Genomic DNA, 17,397 nt, shown 5'->3' with positions numbered 1-17,397 from the left:
GGTTTCTCTGTGTAGCTTTGGAGCCTTTCCTGGAACTCACTCTGTAGACCAGACTGGCCTCGAACTCACAGAGATCTGCCTGCCTCTGACTCCCGAGTGCTGGGATTAAAGGCATGTGCCACCACTGCCCGGCTGAAACTTTGCTTCTTGTTGTATTTCAACTATTGCATTATCCTGCAAGTTCCTTCATCTTTCATAACTAGTCGCTAAGTTCACACATGTACAAATTCAGAATTGAGCTGGGGATGTGCTATATGCCTCTAATCCCAGGACTTAACACTGAACTTCAGACCAGTCTGGGCTAGGAAGCAGAACCCCTTGTCAGAAAACCAAAAGTAAATAGAACATTATTGCTTATCATGTGTTCAAGTTCAGAAATTACAAATAATGCCCCCTTCCCCATGTCGGTCATTACCACTTCAAATACTTGCTACCTGGACCTTATTCCCTCAGGGTGCCCAGCAGCTTTGTGAATGTTGAGGGTTTGCCATCTCCAGCTGAGATCTGTTGTCCTGTGGAGATTCTCCCAAGGCTTTTCCCTTGGGAATCCTGGTATTCTACCTGCTCCAGTAGGGCATCACAGCTCTTGTGCCAAGCTGATGTCTTAACTGTCAGCCCATGGGGCTTGCTCAGCTGTAGAGGTGTGAGGATAAGGTATCTTATGCCTCCTTGAAAATGGAAGGCCTCCTGTGGCCCATGTAATTGGCCTGCCTCGCTTCAGCTACCTCTTAAAGCCCATGTAGGGGTTACAGCTGTTGAGTCTCAGCACGGTAGGCTAGGAGGCTGTAATGTTTCTGTAGAAACTTGGCTATTAGCTCCATTTCTAGGCACCCAGGGCAATGTCTAGATGGTAATCTCTTCTTTTCCACTGACCAAATCAACAGTTATTACAGCTGCTCTGCTTTCCAAAGTCAGCCCAGGGGCCTGGGCCAGCTGCAAGAAGGTGGCCTATCTGTGAGTGAGGGCCAGTACCTTCCTCACTTGGGTGAGTCCCATGCTCATGACCTCATTTTAGGACCAAGATCTGTGTTGGTTTGTAAGATTGTTAGCTTTTTCTCTAGAGGACCACAGTGGGTGAGACCCTTGGCTGTATCAGCAGTACTATTTAGGTCCTTGTCCAGTTGAGAGCTTCATGTACACCATGTCAGCAGCACTTCTTATGTTTTTCATGAGGTTTTAGATCGTGGATGTGGCTCAGGCACTTTCTGTGAGAAGCCCTCCCCAATCTCCGCCTTGTTAGTCCTACTGAGGGCTGACCAGAGGTCATTGGCGCTGCCCAGGTGTCTGCAGGGGGGCTGGGCTGCTGAGTGCTGCTCTAGCCCTCCCACCTTAATAGCAGGGGTGGATCCCCAGGCCCCTGACTGCCCCTCTTGACCAGCCTGGGATAGGAGGGCTGCCTCTGTCCCCTAACTGTTCCTTTTGCCACCCACACTTGTTTGAGGTCGTGCTGACAGCTTTCTGTTGTTGTTTTTGTTTTCTTCTTCCCTTCCCAGTCTACTTTTCGTATTCACAACAGCCAGGGACTTGATACTGATGTATTTTACACCACATTAAATAGTCTATTGCCTTACTTGTATCTCTGCTGATCGGATCGTTGGATGTTTCTGGATCCATCTAGTCCTCTCCATTGTTATAGACTTGTCTGGATCAGCAAAGTGGCCATGGCAGTGTCCTGGCATCCTGCATATTCCAGAATGTCCTGCCTTCTACTGGCCACTTCAAGTTCAGGACCCAGACGGATTACTTGCTTGAACTGTTTTCTCTTGCATGGAACATCAAAGGACTTTTAAGTACATTTTTTTTAATTTTAGTATGGTGTGGTGTGCACCTGTAAGCCCAGCACAGAAAGGCTGAGGCATGATTGCTGAGTTTAGGGCTACCTTGTACTATGTCAGCTAGGGTTATATACTGAAGCTCTGTCTCAACAGAGGGATGTAGATGTGCCCTTAATCCAAGGGAAAGGCAGGAGGGTCTGCATGTAGTGTTCCAGGGTGCCATAGTGGTTCCTTGTCTCACAGAGAAAGTGGGGTAGAGGGGTAGCTGCCAAGGGCTCACTAGATGCAGTTGCTCTGTCCCTTGGACCCACATGGAGAGGATGCACCCCAAGTTGTCTGTGGTTCTCTAAGCACGTCTTCACACAGCCACGTGTGTGCATACAGTAAATAGATATGGTTTTTCAATAATTAGTAGCTAGAGGGAAGGTTCTTTTAAAGTAGGGGAGGCCCTGAAAAGGACAGAAGTTTAATGACCTCATTTAATAATTAGTTGAACCTGGCATCGCAGAATATGTCTTTAATCCCAGAGGTACAGTCAGGCAGATCTCTTGTTGAGTTCAAGGCCATCTTAGTCTACATACCAAATTTCAGCCTAGCCATGGATAATGAGACCTTGTCTCAAAAAGATAAATAAATAAAAAATTTCCCTATGGACATTTTCCAAGGTGTTTAGGAGGGTGGGGGAAAGATGAGGTTTATGCCTGGAGTTGAGGTGTCATCCTAGGGAATTTGAACCAGACCTAGAGGGCAGGAAGAACCCACTGAAGGAAGATGTTCAAACAGAGCTGAGGAAGGGGTAAGTTATCAGGTCTGTGCCATTGACAACCTATTATTGGCCTTCCTCAGGGGAGTGCACGAGGACTTTGGGGTTCCTTAATTCAGCTGCTTTCCTGTAGGAGAGAACCTACTGGTGGCATCACCCAGTGTCTGTCTGTGGTTAGACAGAAAAAAATGTAAGTGTTCAACACCAACTTTATAGAAGCTTTACTAGCCACCTCCCTGGCCCAGAAGGGCCTTACCTTGGCCCCTTCTAGACAGGAGGTGGTAGACTAGTAATATTCCATGCATACCGCACACCACATTGGTTCCAAGAATCTCCAGAATGGTGGAGGGGTTCTTTCCTGCTCCAAGCAAAGCAGCTCTGCCAAAACTTCTGGCTCCTCGGGAAGGGGCTGAAGGTGGGAACCCTAGAGGTGCTTCTGGGCCCTCTGCTGCTTTGATGGAGGAGCCTGGCGGCACTCTGGCAGCTCTTGTAGGAGAGGAAAGGGGCATCCCATTGTCCTCTCCCTCTGGCCCACAGTTCAGAAGTCTTGAATTAATGTCCCTTCCTAGAGTGGTCTGGGTGTTTGAAGCACCTGGGAAAGATTCTTACGTTGGTGTCTCCAGAAGGAACACCTCTGGGTCCCCAGCAGCCAGTGGCCCAGGTCAGGGGAGCTTGTTGTTGCTAAGGGGAAGCTGAATGTGTTGCCTAGGTCTGGGCAGCCTGGCCTGGGTGCTACTCTCCTGTGGCATTGGATGCTGCTGTGGAGGACTGAGCCAGGAGCTCTGCCAGGTCTTTAAATAGATGCCTCAGTAGTGGAGCCTCCCTCCTGGCCAGCAGTACACACAACAGTTCTGGGTCAGGCTCCTTCAAGAGCTCAGGTTGCCAGGTCTCCCGCTGACCCTGGTTCTCCCTCCATAGGAGGTGGGGAGAGGCCCTATCGGTTGGTTCATCTGCACTTACCAGCTAGGAGTGTCTGGATATGATGGACAGTGATACTGCCCAGGGATGAGTGAAGCTTGGTTCTTTTCAATGAAATCGGGATAATAATTATGTCTCAGGACTATAAGGATTAAATATACATGAAAGGCTTAACAGGGCGCTTGGATACATGCCTGTCTGTTTCTTCTGTTGGCTGCTGCTTATCTTTTATACTTACATATTGCCTATACTGACACGTTGATTTATTCCCATCACCCGCCTCCTGCACACAAAGCCACCACCATTTTGTAAGGGATTTCCTCCAAACATTGTAAGGAATGGAAAGTATTTTAAATCCATATCCCGCAACTAACAGAATCCCCTTAGTTCATAGGGTAAGAAAAACTATTAGTAGACATGAGGACTTTCCTCCCGTTCAGCTCCCTGTGAACCCAAAGAGGGCTACTTTCTCTTTAAATGCAAATCACCTCCAGCCAGCTTAGCTCCCACGAGCTCTAGCTCCACGGAGGAGAGAGAAAGCAAGGCAGAGAGAGATCACAAAGAAGCACCATTCCTCACTCCAGACCCCAAACCTCCAGGTCAGTGGCTCCCTGAGGGATGTGGGAAGGGAGTGATGCAGGAGGGGGTGGGGTAATGCACCTGATGCGCTTTTTTGAAGCCGAGGTTCAGAATTGAGTGATTCCTTGGACACAGCCTCCCTGCCCCTGCACAGACAGCCGATCTGGCTGCTGCTTCCATCAAATCACACTGCTGCATGGAGAGACAAGTTGTCTCCTTTCTTCCCCACCCCCGCCCCATCGATGCCATCAAGCTGTTAGATGCTGCTGGCATAAATGCTTGTGCACCTACTCCATCATCGCCATCTCAGGAGTGAAGTGACCAGGCTTTTTGACAACAATTTGGACTGAGATCCCCTGGAGAGGTCTCTAGCAGACCAAATGACTAGGTGGTGGGGCTGCATGGGAGTCAGGATAAGCTGTGCTGGCCATAGTTAGCAGTCATTGGTAGAGATCCAACCCTAGAGACTTTCTAACTGGGAAAAGAGACTAGAAACTGTCCCAGGGAACTTCTAGTGGAAGAAGAGAAAGTGCCAGTATGTAAAGGGGTAAGGTCCTAAGTTGGTCATTCCTGGTCACTGGTTGACAGGTTGACACAAGAGCCTCTCCAGGTGCCCCTACCTTACCTTGGTCACATCTCATGCAGTCAGTATCTGCTAAATACAGAGTGGGTAGGGGCCTAGTTAAGACACGTCTGAACCTCTGCTGGATCCCATAGTCACATCCACTGTGTCTGAGCATTTTCTTCTCCAGCGCCGGCTCCAGGCTGCAGCAACAGGAAAACAGCAAGATGACTCTGATCCACTCTCAGGCAGGCCCAGGGGCTTTCAGGAAGAAAGGGGCTTTGGGTGGCCTTGGAAGGTCCTTCAGATGCATAGCCGGAGTCCAGCAACAGGCTGGCATCTGGCCTTGTATACACAACAGGACAGAGCTCCTGACTGCTGGACAAGGACATTGCCCCTCATTATCTTCCTTCCCAGGCCTAAGGTCCAACAAGCACCCCATGGATGACAAAAAGAAGAAACGGAGTCCTAAGCCCTGCCTGGCCCAGCCAGCACAGGCCCCAGGCACGCTACGGAGAGTCCCTGTGCCCACCAGCCACAGTGGCTCCTTAGCCCTGGGACTCCCTCATCTGCCATCACCCAAGCAGCGAACCAAGTTCAAGAGGTGAGTGCCGAAAGGATGCTTGGCAAGAATGGAGGGCCCTCAACAAGGCTGGCACTGTGGGAAGGAGGGCTTCAGACATTCGCTGCTAAGCAGTAATTGATGCCTTCCCTGTGCTAGCTCCACATTCACCAGTGATGTAGACCCAATGCTTGCCCTTAAGTGCACAGAGAGAAAACCAGGGAGTCACGGGGACCACACAGAGTGGGGTTGTATCTCTGAAGAGAATGTGAGTGAGTAGGAAAGTGAGAGGAAGCTGCTGGACACCCTAGAGGGAAGAATATTCAAAGCTGAAAAGCTTGCGTGACATAAAAACAAAGCTGTGGCCTAGAAGGCTCCAGGAGTATTGGGGAATAAATACTTCATGAATGATTTGTCCTCTTTTTATATTATTATTATTATTATTATTATTATTATTATTATTATTATTGAGACAAGGTTCGTTTTGTAGCCCTGGCTGCCCTGGAACTTGCTTTGTAGACCAGGATGGCCTCAAACTCACAGAGATCTGCTGGCCTCTGCTTCCCAAGTGCTGGGATTAAAGGCGTGTGCCACCACATATGTCATAGTGACACACACCTTAAATCGTAGCATTGGGTGGCAGATGCCGGTAGCTCTCTATAAGGCAAGCCTGTTGTACATAGTGAGTTCTGGTCCAACTGAGACCTGCATAACGAGAGCCTGTCTGAAAACAACAAAACAAAAGAGTCTGGATCCTACAGTATAATTGTCCACATTTGTCCCATAAATACAGTGTGTTCTTTTCCCTAATGTTCTGAATAAAGCAGTGCCCTGTAGAACTCGGTACTGTCTGCCTGACAGGCATGTACCAGCACGGCTGTAGTAAGCTGTATCTGAAGCTCAGGGCTACCTGACAATAGTAGGAAATGCGGCTGGAGAGGAAGGAAGGCCTGGCTGGCTGGAGTGTTCAGTGTTACTCTGGGGAGACGGAATGTGTTACCCAGCTTCTGCCAGAGCCACACCTGCAAGGAGCTGGAAAATTTGGAATAGTTTTTGGGACAAGAACAGGAAGATTTTTGTGGGAGGAGCTTTGTTGGCAGTAAAGAAGGAAACTCAGTCAAGGCCAAGACCAAGTGACCCATCCAGAATCCCAGGGGCTACATGGGCTCTCAGACACAAGACTGGGTCAGTCTCCTTGCAGGCCCAGCTCTGGCTGCAGCATCCATGGAAACAGTTCTTTCTGTCCTCTTCCTCTCTTCCCTTCATTAGCTCCATTCCCTCCACCCACCCCACTGCTCAGGGCAAGACCTGAGAACAAACACCCATCTGTGCTGGCGAGTGGGTAGGGCAGGCAGACGGAGTGGTGCAGGGGAAATGGCACAAGAGATCCCAGCATCCGTGACCATGGGCATGTCCACTTCACCCAGAGTAGGCAAGGAGAAATGCCGACCAGTGCTGGCTGGAGGTGGGGGCGGCTCTGCAGGCACACCCCTGCAACACTCCTTCCTGACCGAAGTGACAGATGTCTACGAGATGGAGGGGGGGCTGCTGAGCCTGCTCAGTGACTTTCATTCAGGCCGTCTGCAGGCCTTTGGTAAGTCCAGGGCAGGGCAGATCTGTGGGTGGGGCTGGGGTCCCGGGCTGGCTCCTAAACGCAGGAGTTGTCCAGGGAAGGAATGCTCCTTCGAGCAGTTGGAGCATGTGCGGGAGATGCAGGAGAAGTTGGCCAGACTGCACTTCAGCCTGGATGTGTGTGGGGAGGAGGAGGACGAGGAAGAAGACGATGGGGTCACAGAGGGCTTGCCTGAAGAGCAGAAGAAGACAATGGCCGACCGCAACCTGGACCAGCTGCTTAGCAATGTGGGTCAGAAAGCTGGCTATTTTGGATCCTCGGGACACCAAGGGTGGAGAGGGCACAGGCTCCCAAGTCTCCCAGTGAAAAGTTGGGGTACATGAACCCAAGAGCTGTGAGTTCCTCAAGCTGAACTAGTAGGGCTTTCCCCCTAACATCCACGTTTGCTCTGGGTCCCCTCCTGACATGACTCTCCTTTTCTCTCTATTGACAGCTAGAAGATCTTAGCAATTCCATGTATCCTTTCTTAATAGGGCTCATGTGTCTTTCAGGAGAAAGAGAAATGAGGGACGTGAATCAGTTTCTCCCTCCCTGCCTCCCTTTCTGCGTATCCATAGCAAATATTCCCATCTCTTGCAGTCCTGGCTCGAGTTAGTCACAAACTATCACCACTTGAGAAGAGGAATGTAGAATTTCCCAAATGCTAAGAGAAAAACATCATGTGTGGGGGCACAAAAATTTAATCCCAGCGTTCAGAAACAGAGGCAAGCCCTGGCATGATTAAAATCTTTGAAGCTGACACAAGGCTTCAAGTCAGCTTTTCATAATGATCCTTACTTAGATGTGGCCTGGTGGCACTGGACACACACACAGCCCGTGCAGGATGGGAAGGCAGGTGGAAACACTGGGGTCCACAGCGTCACCCTCCTTGACTGGCACAGACAGAAGCTGCACTTGGCAGAGAATGCTGAGCCTGAGGAGCAGCCCGCATCGTAGGTGTGGGGACCAGGCCGAGACTGCTTCCCTCCTTCCCTTCAAACTGTGACTTTTTACGGACTCGGGAGGGTATTCCGCAGCCCCCCAGGTGCTATGAGGTGGGGGGCACTGGATGGAATTAAACAAACGGAAAAGCGACCCCTTTTCGGCGTCCTCCTTGCTCTCACTGCGTCGCCGCACATTAGGCTGGACCCATTGCGTAGGCGGGTGGGAAGCCTAAGCCAGGCGCTGGACCCTGGGAACGGCGGGCGGGGCCCTGCGTTTGCGCATGCTCAAGAGCGGCGCCGCGCAAGCGCACGCGTACGGACGGACGGCGCACAGCACAGCGGATGGCGACGTGATGGAGCCGGGCCTATTTCTTCACAAGGTGTCGACGTTGCAGGTCGTGATGGAGCTGCTAGTACAGCTCGGGTCAGGGACCGGGACCTTCGGCAAGATGCAGCCGCCCTTTCGCACACTGCTCTGAAGAATGCCCCGCTGGGGCGGGGTTGGGGGGAAGAGCGAGGGGAGGTCCAGCCCCGCTCTAACACCTCCCAGAGCTCCAAAACACGGTTGCCCGGCCCTTCCCCATGACCGTGTTTTCTCTGGCAGCCCCCATGGTCTCTCCAGAAACATCCAAGCTCTCACTTTTGGGCTAGAGATGTAGCCCGAGCACTTGACTTGTATGTTCAAGGACCTGGGTTTGAGTCTCCAGCTGCCAACAACCACCAAATCGAGTGTGCTTGCCAGGATACCCCTTTTCTTTTTGTCTTTTTCTGTGTGTGGTGGTGGTGTTTTTTGAGACAGGGTTTCTCTGTGTACTTCTGGCTGCTCTGGAATTCGCTCTGTAGACCAGGCTGGCCTCGAACTCACAGAGATCTGTCTGCCTCTGCCTCCCAAGTGCTGGGATTAAAGGCGTGAGCCAACATTCCTGGCTCAAGATGCCCCTTTTCTAAACGTGTTAAGAGGTGTTTTCCTCGCTTGTTCTCTACATTAGGCCTGTATCCGGGGCTTCTTGGTCAGACGTCAATTCCAGAGCCTTCGAGCTGAGTATGAAGCAATTGTACAGGAGATCGAGGGTGACCTCAGCACACTCCAGTGGACTGGGGGCTGGATTCCCAAGCCTGTATTTCTACCAGAGGTAGTATTGCCTGCTGTCTCTATCGCATGGGTATGCTTGGTGCCCCCAAGATCAGGTTCACTCTCACACCCCAATCCTTAGCTCTACCTATTTGCCCACTAGACTGGTTTCCAGACATCTGTGGGGGTTTAGCCCTTTGATTCCCATACCTCTCTGATTTTTCACAAGGCAAAATCTCATTGTTCCTGGAAAGCAGAGAAAATACCAAATCCAGAGCAGAAACTATGGAGCCATTTCCCATGTAAAGACTCTGGAAAAGATGTCATCTTGGAGGAGATGGTGTTGAAGAAGACAGAAGCGAGCCCAGCAGATCCAGGAAGTCTTTGCCAAGATGACAGCCTCTGGCTTCAGGTTGAGCAGGGGAGGAAAGCCAGCCAGGGGAAGACCAGAGATATCTCCATGTCCCGGGTGGACAATGCAGGTACCTCTCTGCCTAGATCAGGGCAAGCCTGGTCTCTGGGCCTCAGCCTCCCACCTGAAACCTGGAAGGATGTACAAGAGAAGTTGCAGCCTTCCTCACTCACCCTTCTTCCTGCCTGATGAGTGTGGAGGGCTGGATTAGTTTCCAGTGTCTACCTCTCAAGACCTTCTCTTCCTTTTCCTCCCTTCTTCAATGACGTCACAAATCTAGGGCTGTCCCAGAGCCAACATGAGCTCCAGGACCAGCACAACCATCTGGCCATGGAACTGCTATGGCTACAGCAGGCCATCCACAGTCGAAAGGAGGTGGGCACTACCCGGTAACCCTTTCTAAGGGGAGGGGTGGAGAGAGGCCTTGTGCCATGCCTGAGCAAGCTTGCTTTTCTTCTTTCCTAACAGTACCTAATTCTCAAACAAACACTGAGATCCCCTGAGGCAAGCCAGACCAGAGACAAGCCTGACATGTGCCTGGACACCAGGGGACAGGCTTGTGAGAAGGCCTGGTCGCAGTCAAGCTGCCTCCTTCAGGACCAGTGCTGTGGAGACAGGGCTGTAGGAGAACTACACCAGACAGATGACTCCGGCCACGAGGACAACTCCCAGCTGCAGAAATCCCCAGACAGGCTAGCCGGGACAGGCAAAGATAAGATTTGGGCTAAGGGCAGGGGGCTGTGCTATAGGAAGGCTGGACCACAGCTGCCTGCAGCCTGAGAGAGCCAGGCTTGGAGGGGACAGGGTCACCAGAGGACCAGACCACAGAGGACAGGCCTTGAATGAAACCTGCCTACAGCAGTTGAAACTCCGAGAGGATCAGACCCCTGGGGATCCCAAGTCGGGGAGTCTTTGTTCTGGAAAGACTGTGACACAGTTGCCCACACTCTGTGAAAACCCAAACACTGAGGACAGATACTCCAGAAAGCCAAGCCACAGAGAGGCTGGCTGCCAAAGAGCCAGGCCAAATGATTTGAGTGTCAAAGAAGATCATGTGATTTGGGATGGAACGTTGGCAGGGCTGGAACATAGTAGCCTGGATCTCAGAAGGACTAAACCACCCAAGAGCCAGCACCCCAGTGTTAGAAGTTCCAGCCATGGAACTACCAATGAGCTTAGTCAGGAAGGATGGGAAAACTGGAGGACTCTGCTGTGGAGATGAAGATCTCCGGAGAACTTGTCTTCCACAGGAGAGGACCAGTGGAGGGCAGACCATGGAAAGCAGAACCATCAGGCAAGCCCTGGGGATCCAGGAGAGGAATAGGTTCCCAAAGGGGATGCTATGAAAAGGTGACAAGGGACTTGGTTCCACCTCTGTCTGCTGCCCTTGCTCCTGGCCATTGGTAGCTGTCAGGCCAAACTGCAGGTGTGCTGGTACAGTAGGAGAAAGATGGAGGGCATGCCCTTTTATCCTTTGCCTGTGGCTTACTCCAGATTTCACCTCCCCTTGGGTAAGTAAGGTGGGAGGGTCATAGAGAATAAAAGTTTTTCTTGGGTTATGAGCCTGTCTAGTTTTGTTTGTTTGTTTGTTTGTTTTTTGTTTTTGGAGACACGGTTCCTCTGTTTAGTTTTGGTGCCTGTCCTGGATCTTGTTCTGTAGACCAGGCTGGCCTTGAAATTGTAGAGATCTACCTGGCTCTGCCTCCTGGCCTGTCTGCTTTTATCTCCTGTTTCTGACCAGGACAGGTTTTGGGCCATCTGGTTCATCTCTCACTCACATGGCACATCATTCCCAAAGCCAGCTAGCAAACATGGCCAGAACACATTAGCCATCCTTGGGGAACAGGCCCCAGGCTGATCACCCTTGGTCTCAGTTCAAAGGAGCCCGAGCCCTGGAGAAGCCTGGACATCTGTGTGGGGATCTCTCTTCCTCACCGAACCCACGGTCTTCCTTTTGTAATGTGAGCAGACTGGGCTGGAAAGACAGCTCAGTGCTAGTGTTGACTAACAAACAAGGGTTGATCCTGCCTGTGCAAGCAAATGACAAAAGTGATCCTGTCTACCCTGCTCTTGTGAGGCCCATCAATGCAGATCTGAGACCCTGCGTTCAGGGAAATGCTCCTGTCCAAGGTGCTTGAAGCCTTCCTGGATAAGAAGGCAGGACCTCACCTTTGGCACAGCTCCCAGCCCTGGCTTAGTTGCTTGGCAACTGCTCTGCGTCTGTGAGTGAAGATATACTATGGCAGCCAAGAGAGTACTGGTGTATCGAAACGGGGACCCCTTCTTCCCAGGCTGCCAGCTGGTGGTGACCCAACGCCGCTACCCCACCATGGAGGCTTTCCTTTCTGAGGTGACATCAGTGGTCCAAGCCCCACTGGCTGTGCGTGCCCTCTACACACTGTGCGATGGCCACCTCATCACTGACCTGGCTGACTTACAGAATGGAGGGCAGTATGTGGCTGCTGGCTTTGAACGATTCCACAAGCTCCAGTGAGTGGGTCAGGGGTGGCCAAAGTGCCTAGGGAGGGTGGTGGGAGCAGTAGGGTATCCAGTACTTACCTCCAAGTTGACAGGCTTATTTTCCCAAAACCTGTGGAGAAGCTGTACTCTAAGAGGGTAGGAGCACAGTGAGAAACCTGCCAGAGGCTACATGGTCAAGGTGTGCTGTAACTAACTCAGCTTGCATTCTGTTGCTACTGCTAATGCCCACCACAACCAGGACCAGTCTGTGGGGACAACTGTGCACATTGAACTTTATTTGGGAATTATTCTCCCTTCCACCCCTCACCCCTATCCCAGCCCGCCTCCAAAGACAGGGTCTCTCTGTGTAGCCCTGGCCGTCCTGGAACTTACTCCGTAGACCAGGCTGGCCTCAAATGAAGAGTCCGCCTGCCTCTGCCTCCCAAGTGCTGGGATTAAAGAGCTGGGTCACCACACCTGGCCAAAGATTTTCTGTTTCTGAGGGTTCTGCCTGCATGTAAGTGCCCTGTCATGCCTGGTGCCCTTAGAGGCCAGAAGTGGGTGCCAAATCCCCTGAACCTAGATTGAAGGATGGTGGTGAGCCACCATGTGAGTGGCAGGAACTCAACCCAGGCCCTCTACAAGAGCAGAGTGTGTTTAGCTGGTGAGCCACCTCGCTAGCCCTTTTTTTTTCTTTTTTTTTTTTGAGTGGGGGAGGTTTCGAGACAGGGTTTCTCTGTGTAGCTTTGCGCCTTTCCTGGAACTCACTTTGGAGACCAGGCTGGCCTCGAACTCACAGAGATCTACCTGCCTCTGCCTCCTGAGTGCTGGGATTAAAGGCATGTGCCACCACCGCCCGGCCTCGCTAGCCCTTTTAATCTTTGTATGTGTGTGTGTGTGTGTGTGTGTGTGTGTGTGTGTGTGTGTGTGTGTACGTACACAAGTGTGGATGCTACCAGAGGCTGTCTGATCCCCTGGACCTGGAATTGCGGTTGTTTGTAAACCAGCTGATGTGGGTGCCAGGAGATAACTCAGATCTTCTGGAAGAGCAGTAAGTGATCTTAACTGCTTAGCTAACCTTCCAGCCCTTTTAATTTAATTTCCCTCTCTCTCTCTCTCTCTCTCTCTCTCTCTCTCTCTCTCTCTCTCTCTCTCTCTCTCTCTGTGTGTGTGTGTGTGTGTGTGTGTGTGTGTGTGTGTGTGTGTGTGTGAGATGGCGTGTGTGCACAGGGCAGGAAACACTCAAGAGTCGCCAGCCTCCTTCATCAAATGGGCTGTAAGGTGGTCAGGCTTTGGCAGCCCAGACCTTTGCCTATGGAGGTGTCTCTCCAGCCCTAAGAGCTGTTAACTAGTCCTCGCCACCACCATCACCAAACACGGAAGCTGTCCCCCACTTCCTCCCTGCTGTACTCAGCATCTGCAACTCCTGTTAGACTAGGCTCATCTCTTTCTGCAAGATGAGACTGTCTTCCAAAGTGGAAGACAGCTGGCCTGAGCTTCCAACCCAAGCCTCGCTTCCACGTCCCACCCTGAGCACCCAGCTGGGGGAGTGCACTACAAGGAAGGAACGTGGTGTCTGGACTTCGGCATTTCCTGAGGAATTTTGAACAAGTCATTTCTTTGACTTTCATACAAAATGAAAATAAAATCACCCCCGTGAATAGGGAGTTTCTGGACTGTAGTGAGATACTTAAGGCTTGCCCTCAGCCTTCAACAATGTGGTGTACCCAAAAGCCCCATGGATTTATGGCTGGACCCAGTTCTCTGGGATCCTAAGGCAAGTTCATATTTCCACATGTTCCTGGCCCAAAAAAGAGAGTGCTCCAGTGAGGAGGGAAGATAGGGTGCTGGGCAGCTACTGGAAGATGGCTTCACCCTACAGATAGTCCTAGCCTAGAGTTTGAGGTGGTTGGCCAAAGCAGGGAGAAAACATAAAGACATGATTGGTGGTGATGGGGCAGGAGACCAAATGAGAGATTTTGGAGTCAGGCTGGTGTCTACATGGGAGGTGGAATGGGTGGGTCAGACATTGAAGGTCATCTTCAGTTACACACAGAGTAGAGGCTAGCCTGGACTAGAGAAACTCACTTTGGAGTGCTACATCTTTTTTTTCCTCTTTGTAGCCCTGATTGTCTTGGAATCACTCTGTAGACTAGGCTGGTCTTGAACTCAGAGTTCAGCCTGCCTCTGCCTCCCAAATGCTGGGACTAAAGGCGTGTGCCACCCACAGTAGGCCTGGCCTTTGGAGTGCCACCACACACATCCCATCTCAAAGTTAATCAGGGAAAAGTTCAACCTGCAGAATGGTCTCCTCAGACTAGCCCTGCAGTGATGGGATCTTGGCTGTGATGGGCATAGGCCTGGCTAGCCCAGGTTCCCACTCCCTTAGGTGACCTGGGACCTACCTGTCCTTTCAGTTACTTGCCTCCTGGAAGGAAGCCCCCGGGTGGGAAGAGCAGCCATCAACATGTAAGTCCGGGGTCGGCCCTTGCTTTTGACCTAATCCCCAGGCCACAGTCCCCAAAGGAAAGGGTAAGTTGTGGAACACAAGGCCAGAGGACAGGAGGTATGTGACCCGGGAGTACCCTCCAGAGATGTGTGAGCAGACTCATCCCTGCTCACCCGCTCTCCTGCCCAAGTTTGGTTCCTGCCTGCTCACCCCATGTTCTTAGAACCACCCAGTACCAACCAAAGTCTTGGACTTTCTCCTGACTTGGATTTCAGGAGCCTTTCATGTCTCACTGCCCATGTGATGGGGACTTTGGACAGTGGCTGCCAGCAGATGCCCCCTGCTACATCCAGTGAGTGCCAGCATCAGGGAGTGGGAGTATAGATTTGTGCCTCAGTGAGAACAGTGAGACCAAGAAAATGGCAGTGGGTTTTTCCAGAAGCCCCGTGACAAGTGGGAAGATTAAAATCCCAACATCTAAGTGGTTCCTATGCCCCTTTCACATGTAGAGTCTTGGAGACCCATCCCCTACCTGGCTGTTCTTTGTCTCAGTGTGTTCAGGAATGGGGACCTACTAAGTCCCCCCTTTAGTCTGAAGCTGTCCCAGACTGTCATCCAGGACTGGGAAATGGTACTGAAGCTGCTGACTGAGAAGGTCAAGTTACAGAGTGGGGCTATACACAAGTGAGTATGGGGACAGGGGGGACAGGCACCCCAGGAGCCCACAGTTTTTATCTGCTCTTAAAAGTTGAAGAGGGCGGCCGGGCGGTGGTGGCACATGCCTTTAATCCCAGCACTCGGGAGGCAGAGGCAGGCAGATCTCTGTGAGTTCGGGGCCAGCCTGATCTCCAAAGTGAGTTCCAGGAAAGGCGCAAAGCTACACAGAGAAACCCTGTCTCGAAAAAACAAACAAACAAACAAACAAACAAACAGTTGGAAAGGGCAGAGGAAGGCATGTTCTCTCCAGCAGGACTTCCTTCTCCTGTGAGTTTCCTAACCCAGCCCCTCAAGTAAAGGCAGAGCCCAGGTTAACATTGCCCAGAGGACCAAAGTCAGAAAGTCCCCCAAAGGAGCTGTCCCTACCTCAGCGCCTGCTGGGTAGAGAGCAGCCTGTTATCCAGCAGCCCTTCTCCCCTCCTCCCAGACTCTGCACCCTCAAGGGGCTCCCACTGTCAGCAGGGGCTGCTCTGGTGAGCGGCCATTACTACGTGGCTGTGGGAGAAGAACCGTTCAGAGCCCTCCCCTATGTGGAGCTGTTGGTGCCCAGCCCTGCTCTGTCCAGGGGCTACTGGTATGTTTGAGGTGGAGGGTCACAGGTCACAGCAGAGGAAGTACTTTCTGGCCTGGGAGCTAGGAATGTGCTCTCCTCTGCCCACTACAAACATTCCTTTCACTGCAGGTATCCTCCAGGCCCGAAGTCTGAGTCCCACAGGCAGAGGGTAGGTGACAGTGGGACAGAGGAGTGACTAGCTGGAGATTCTGGCCTCACCCCATCCTGGGAAGTAGTGATTTCCCCTTTCTTGGGGTAGGAACTTTAGTTCACAAGCATAAACAAGACTGAGACATTCAGGGTAACAGAGAGTAGCGCATCCCATGCCAACTGCCTCCCACTAGGTTGGCTGTTGGAACTGGCTCCTAGGCATAGCAGGGCCCAAGGGAGCTTCCATCCTCCCAGATGAGCCAGTGAGCATGTGGCACCATTTCACTGGCGTCTTTGGATGCCACGCCTATTGGAACAAAGACAGGCGGGAAGGACGCAGACAATGAAGATAGGCACACGACCACGACCTCTCGCAAGCCTGCATGGGCAGCAGGGCACACTGGGGAGCAGGAGACGTAAGAACAGTCTACAAATGGGGTTCTCACTCGGTGTCCCTTCTGTAGGCCCGGGGCCACAAGGCCCAGGCAGCCCAGTCTTCTGCAAAGGATCCTGGACAAACTGAGCCATCCACTTTCTATGTCAGAGCCCAGCAGTCTGTCCAGCCACCAAGCAAGCCTTTTCCTCTTTCACATCCATCAGGTGAGGGTTCCAGGGCTGGGCCCTTCACAACACTCCCCATGCTCACACATGTTTGGGAAGCATGGGCGCTCAGGTCAGTCATCAACACAGGATGGTCTTGCTACTGCAGGGGGATGTCTGCGGGGGAGAATGCTTCAGCAGAGCTCCACACCACTCTTCTATTGGCATGTCCTTGCTCCTTTCACAGGGACTTACATAAACAGAAAAGACAATGCTTAAAGCCATAAGGTTCAGAGGCAGGACTTAGAGCTGGGAGCTAGAGGCTGGCCTCTAACTTCCCTGCCATCCTGAGGTGTTGGAGAACGTGGGACAAGGCTCAGGGAAAGGAACTGGTAGAGCAGGTGAAGGCCCCGAAGGCTGTGGACCCCTCAGCCTGGGCATCCACCAATGTTGCCTCCTTATTAGGAGTTAAGGGAGTTTATGAGGCTTCCTACCCGAGGAAGGAAACGTCGGGGGCTCAGGAAGTGGCTGATGATGAGAACACCTGCACAGACGAGCCTGTGGACCAGGTAAGCCCCTCAGATTGGGACGCCTTACCCTGAGATGGGCAGGGGTCTGAGCTGAAGTCTGGGCTACCAGGACACCATCTGGGCTACCAGTGACTGAGCAGATCAAAATCTGAAAGCCTGCCTTCTTGTTTCCTAATTCCCGAGGCTTTCTAATTTCCAGCCTCCTTTCTTGGGTTGGGGGACCTCTGGCAGTGGATGCAAATTGGGCATCCACATGGCTCTTTATGTCTCCACATGTCCACCAGAGGGCAGCAGAGACAGTGGAAGAGGCCTTATCCCCCAACCCCCGCCTGGGCCTGCAGCTGTCCTCATGCTCAGCCCATGCTGGTCCACCATCTTAAGAGCCGGGAACTCCTGACAGAAGCTGAGGACAGCCACTCCCAGCTACCCCGCCCCAGCTTTCAGAAGCCTGTTCCTGATAAGTCATGACTCACGGGCTCCTCACAGTAGGTGTGGCCTCCTCAGCCCCCTCCCTGTTCTGTGGGGGCTCCTTCCTTATGAGATTCCCTGCCAGTGAAAGGCACTGCTGACGGGGTTCAGGAGAAGGCTTGTCACAATAAAGTAATATTTGCCAAGCTTTGTTTGCTGCAGATTTATTGAAAGCTGCTACTGGCCAGGTGTTGGCTGCAGCTTGGCGCTGCTTGGCGCACAGCTGTCTCCTCACTTCAGGGACTGGCAGGTGAGCATCTCTGCCCAGGGCTAGCTCCTTTTTTCCCTACCTGCATTCTGCTGTAACTACTCTCCCTGAATTCCACCCCGA

At 52.1% G+C, this 17,397-nt stretch overlaps 3 protein-coding genes across 4 annotated transcripts; all 3 read left to right on the top strand.

Annotated features, from left to right (window-relative positions):
- Positions 1-89: 89 nt before the first annotated feature.
- Ccdc28b (coiled-coil domain containing 28B) lies at positions 90-7,866 on the top strand. Of its 2 annotated transcripts, XM_036179429.1 has the most exons (6): positions 90-4,055; positions 5,015-5,201; positions 6,587-6,753; positions 6,829-7,019; positions 7,226-7,248; positions 7,674-7,866. In XM_036179429.1, exons 2-6 carry the CDS (start codon positions 5,038-5,040, stop codon positions 7,726-7,728), a joined length of 600 nt encoding a protein of 199 aa, XP_036035322.1. In that variant the 5' UTR covers positions 90-4,055; positions 5,015-5,037; the 3' UTR covers positions 7,729-7,866. The 2 variants fall into 2 exon arrangements, 1 of the variants encoding a protein (XP_036035322.1); XR_004944261.1 differs by having other exon boundaries at positions 6,829-7,248; positions 7,674-7,724.
- Positions 7,867-7,919: 53 nt separating this feature from the next.
- Positions 7,920-10,761, top strand: Iqcc (IQ motif containing C). Its single transcript, XM_036179426.1, is given in 6 exon segments — positions 7,920-8,110; positions 8,705-8,848; positions 9,017-9,269; positions 9,480-9,574; positions 9,668-9,991; positions 9,993-10,761. Coding segments are annotated over 6 exon segments (1,359 nt in total). The 5' UTR covers positions 7,920-7,996; the 3' UTR covers positions 10,422-10,761.
- A 574-nt stretch (positions 10,762-11,335) lies between these two features.
- Positions 11,336-17,193, top strand: Dcdc2b (doublecortin domain containing 2B). The gene is given in 8 exon segments (XM_036179432.1): positions 11,336-11,693; positions 13,201-13,208; positions 14,628-14,792; positions 15,253-15,399; positions 15,508-15,547; positions 15,993-16,128; positions 16,534-16,637; positions 16,883-17,193. Coding segments are annotated over 8 exon segments (951 nt in total). The 5' UTR covers positions 11,336-11,438; the 3' UTR covers positions 16,979-17,193.
- Positions 17,194-17,397: the final 204 nt, after the last annotated feature.

The sequence above is a fragment of the Onychomys torridus genome, chromosome 2, assembly GCF_903995425.1.
Source record: "Onychomys torridus chromosome 2, mOncTor1.1, whole genome shotgun sequence".
Lineage (NCBI taxonomy): Eukaryota > Metazoa > Chordata > Mammalia > Rodentia > Cricetidae > Onychomys > Onychomys torridus.
Note: the sequence above shows the minus strand (reverse complement) of the source record. Positions and strands in the feature narration are given on the sequence as shown.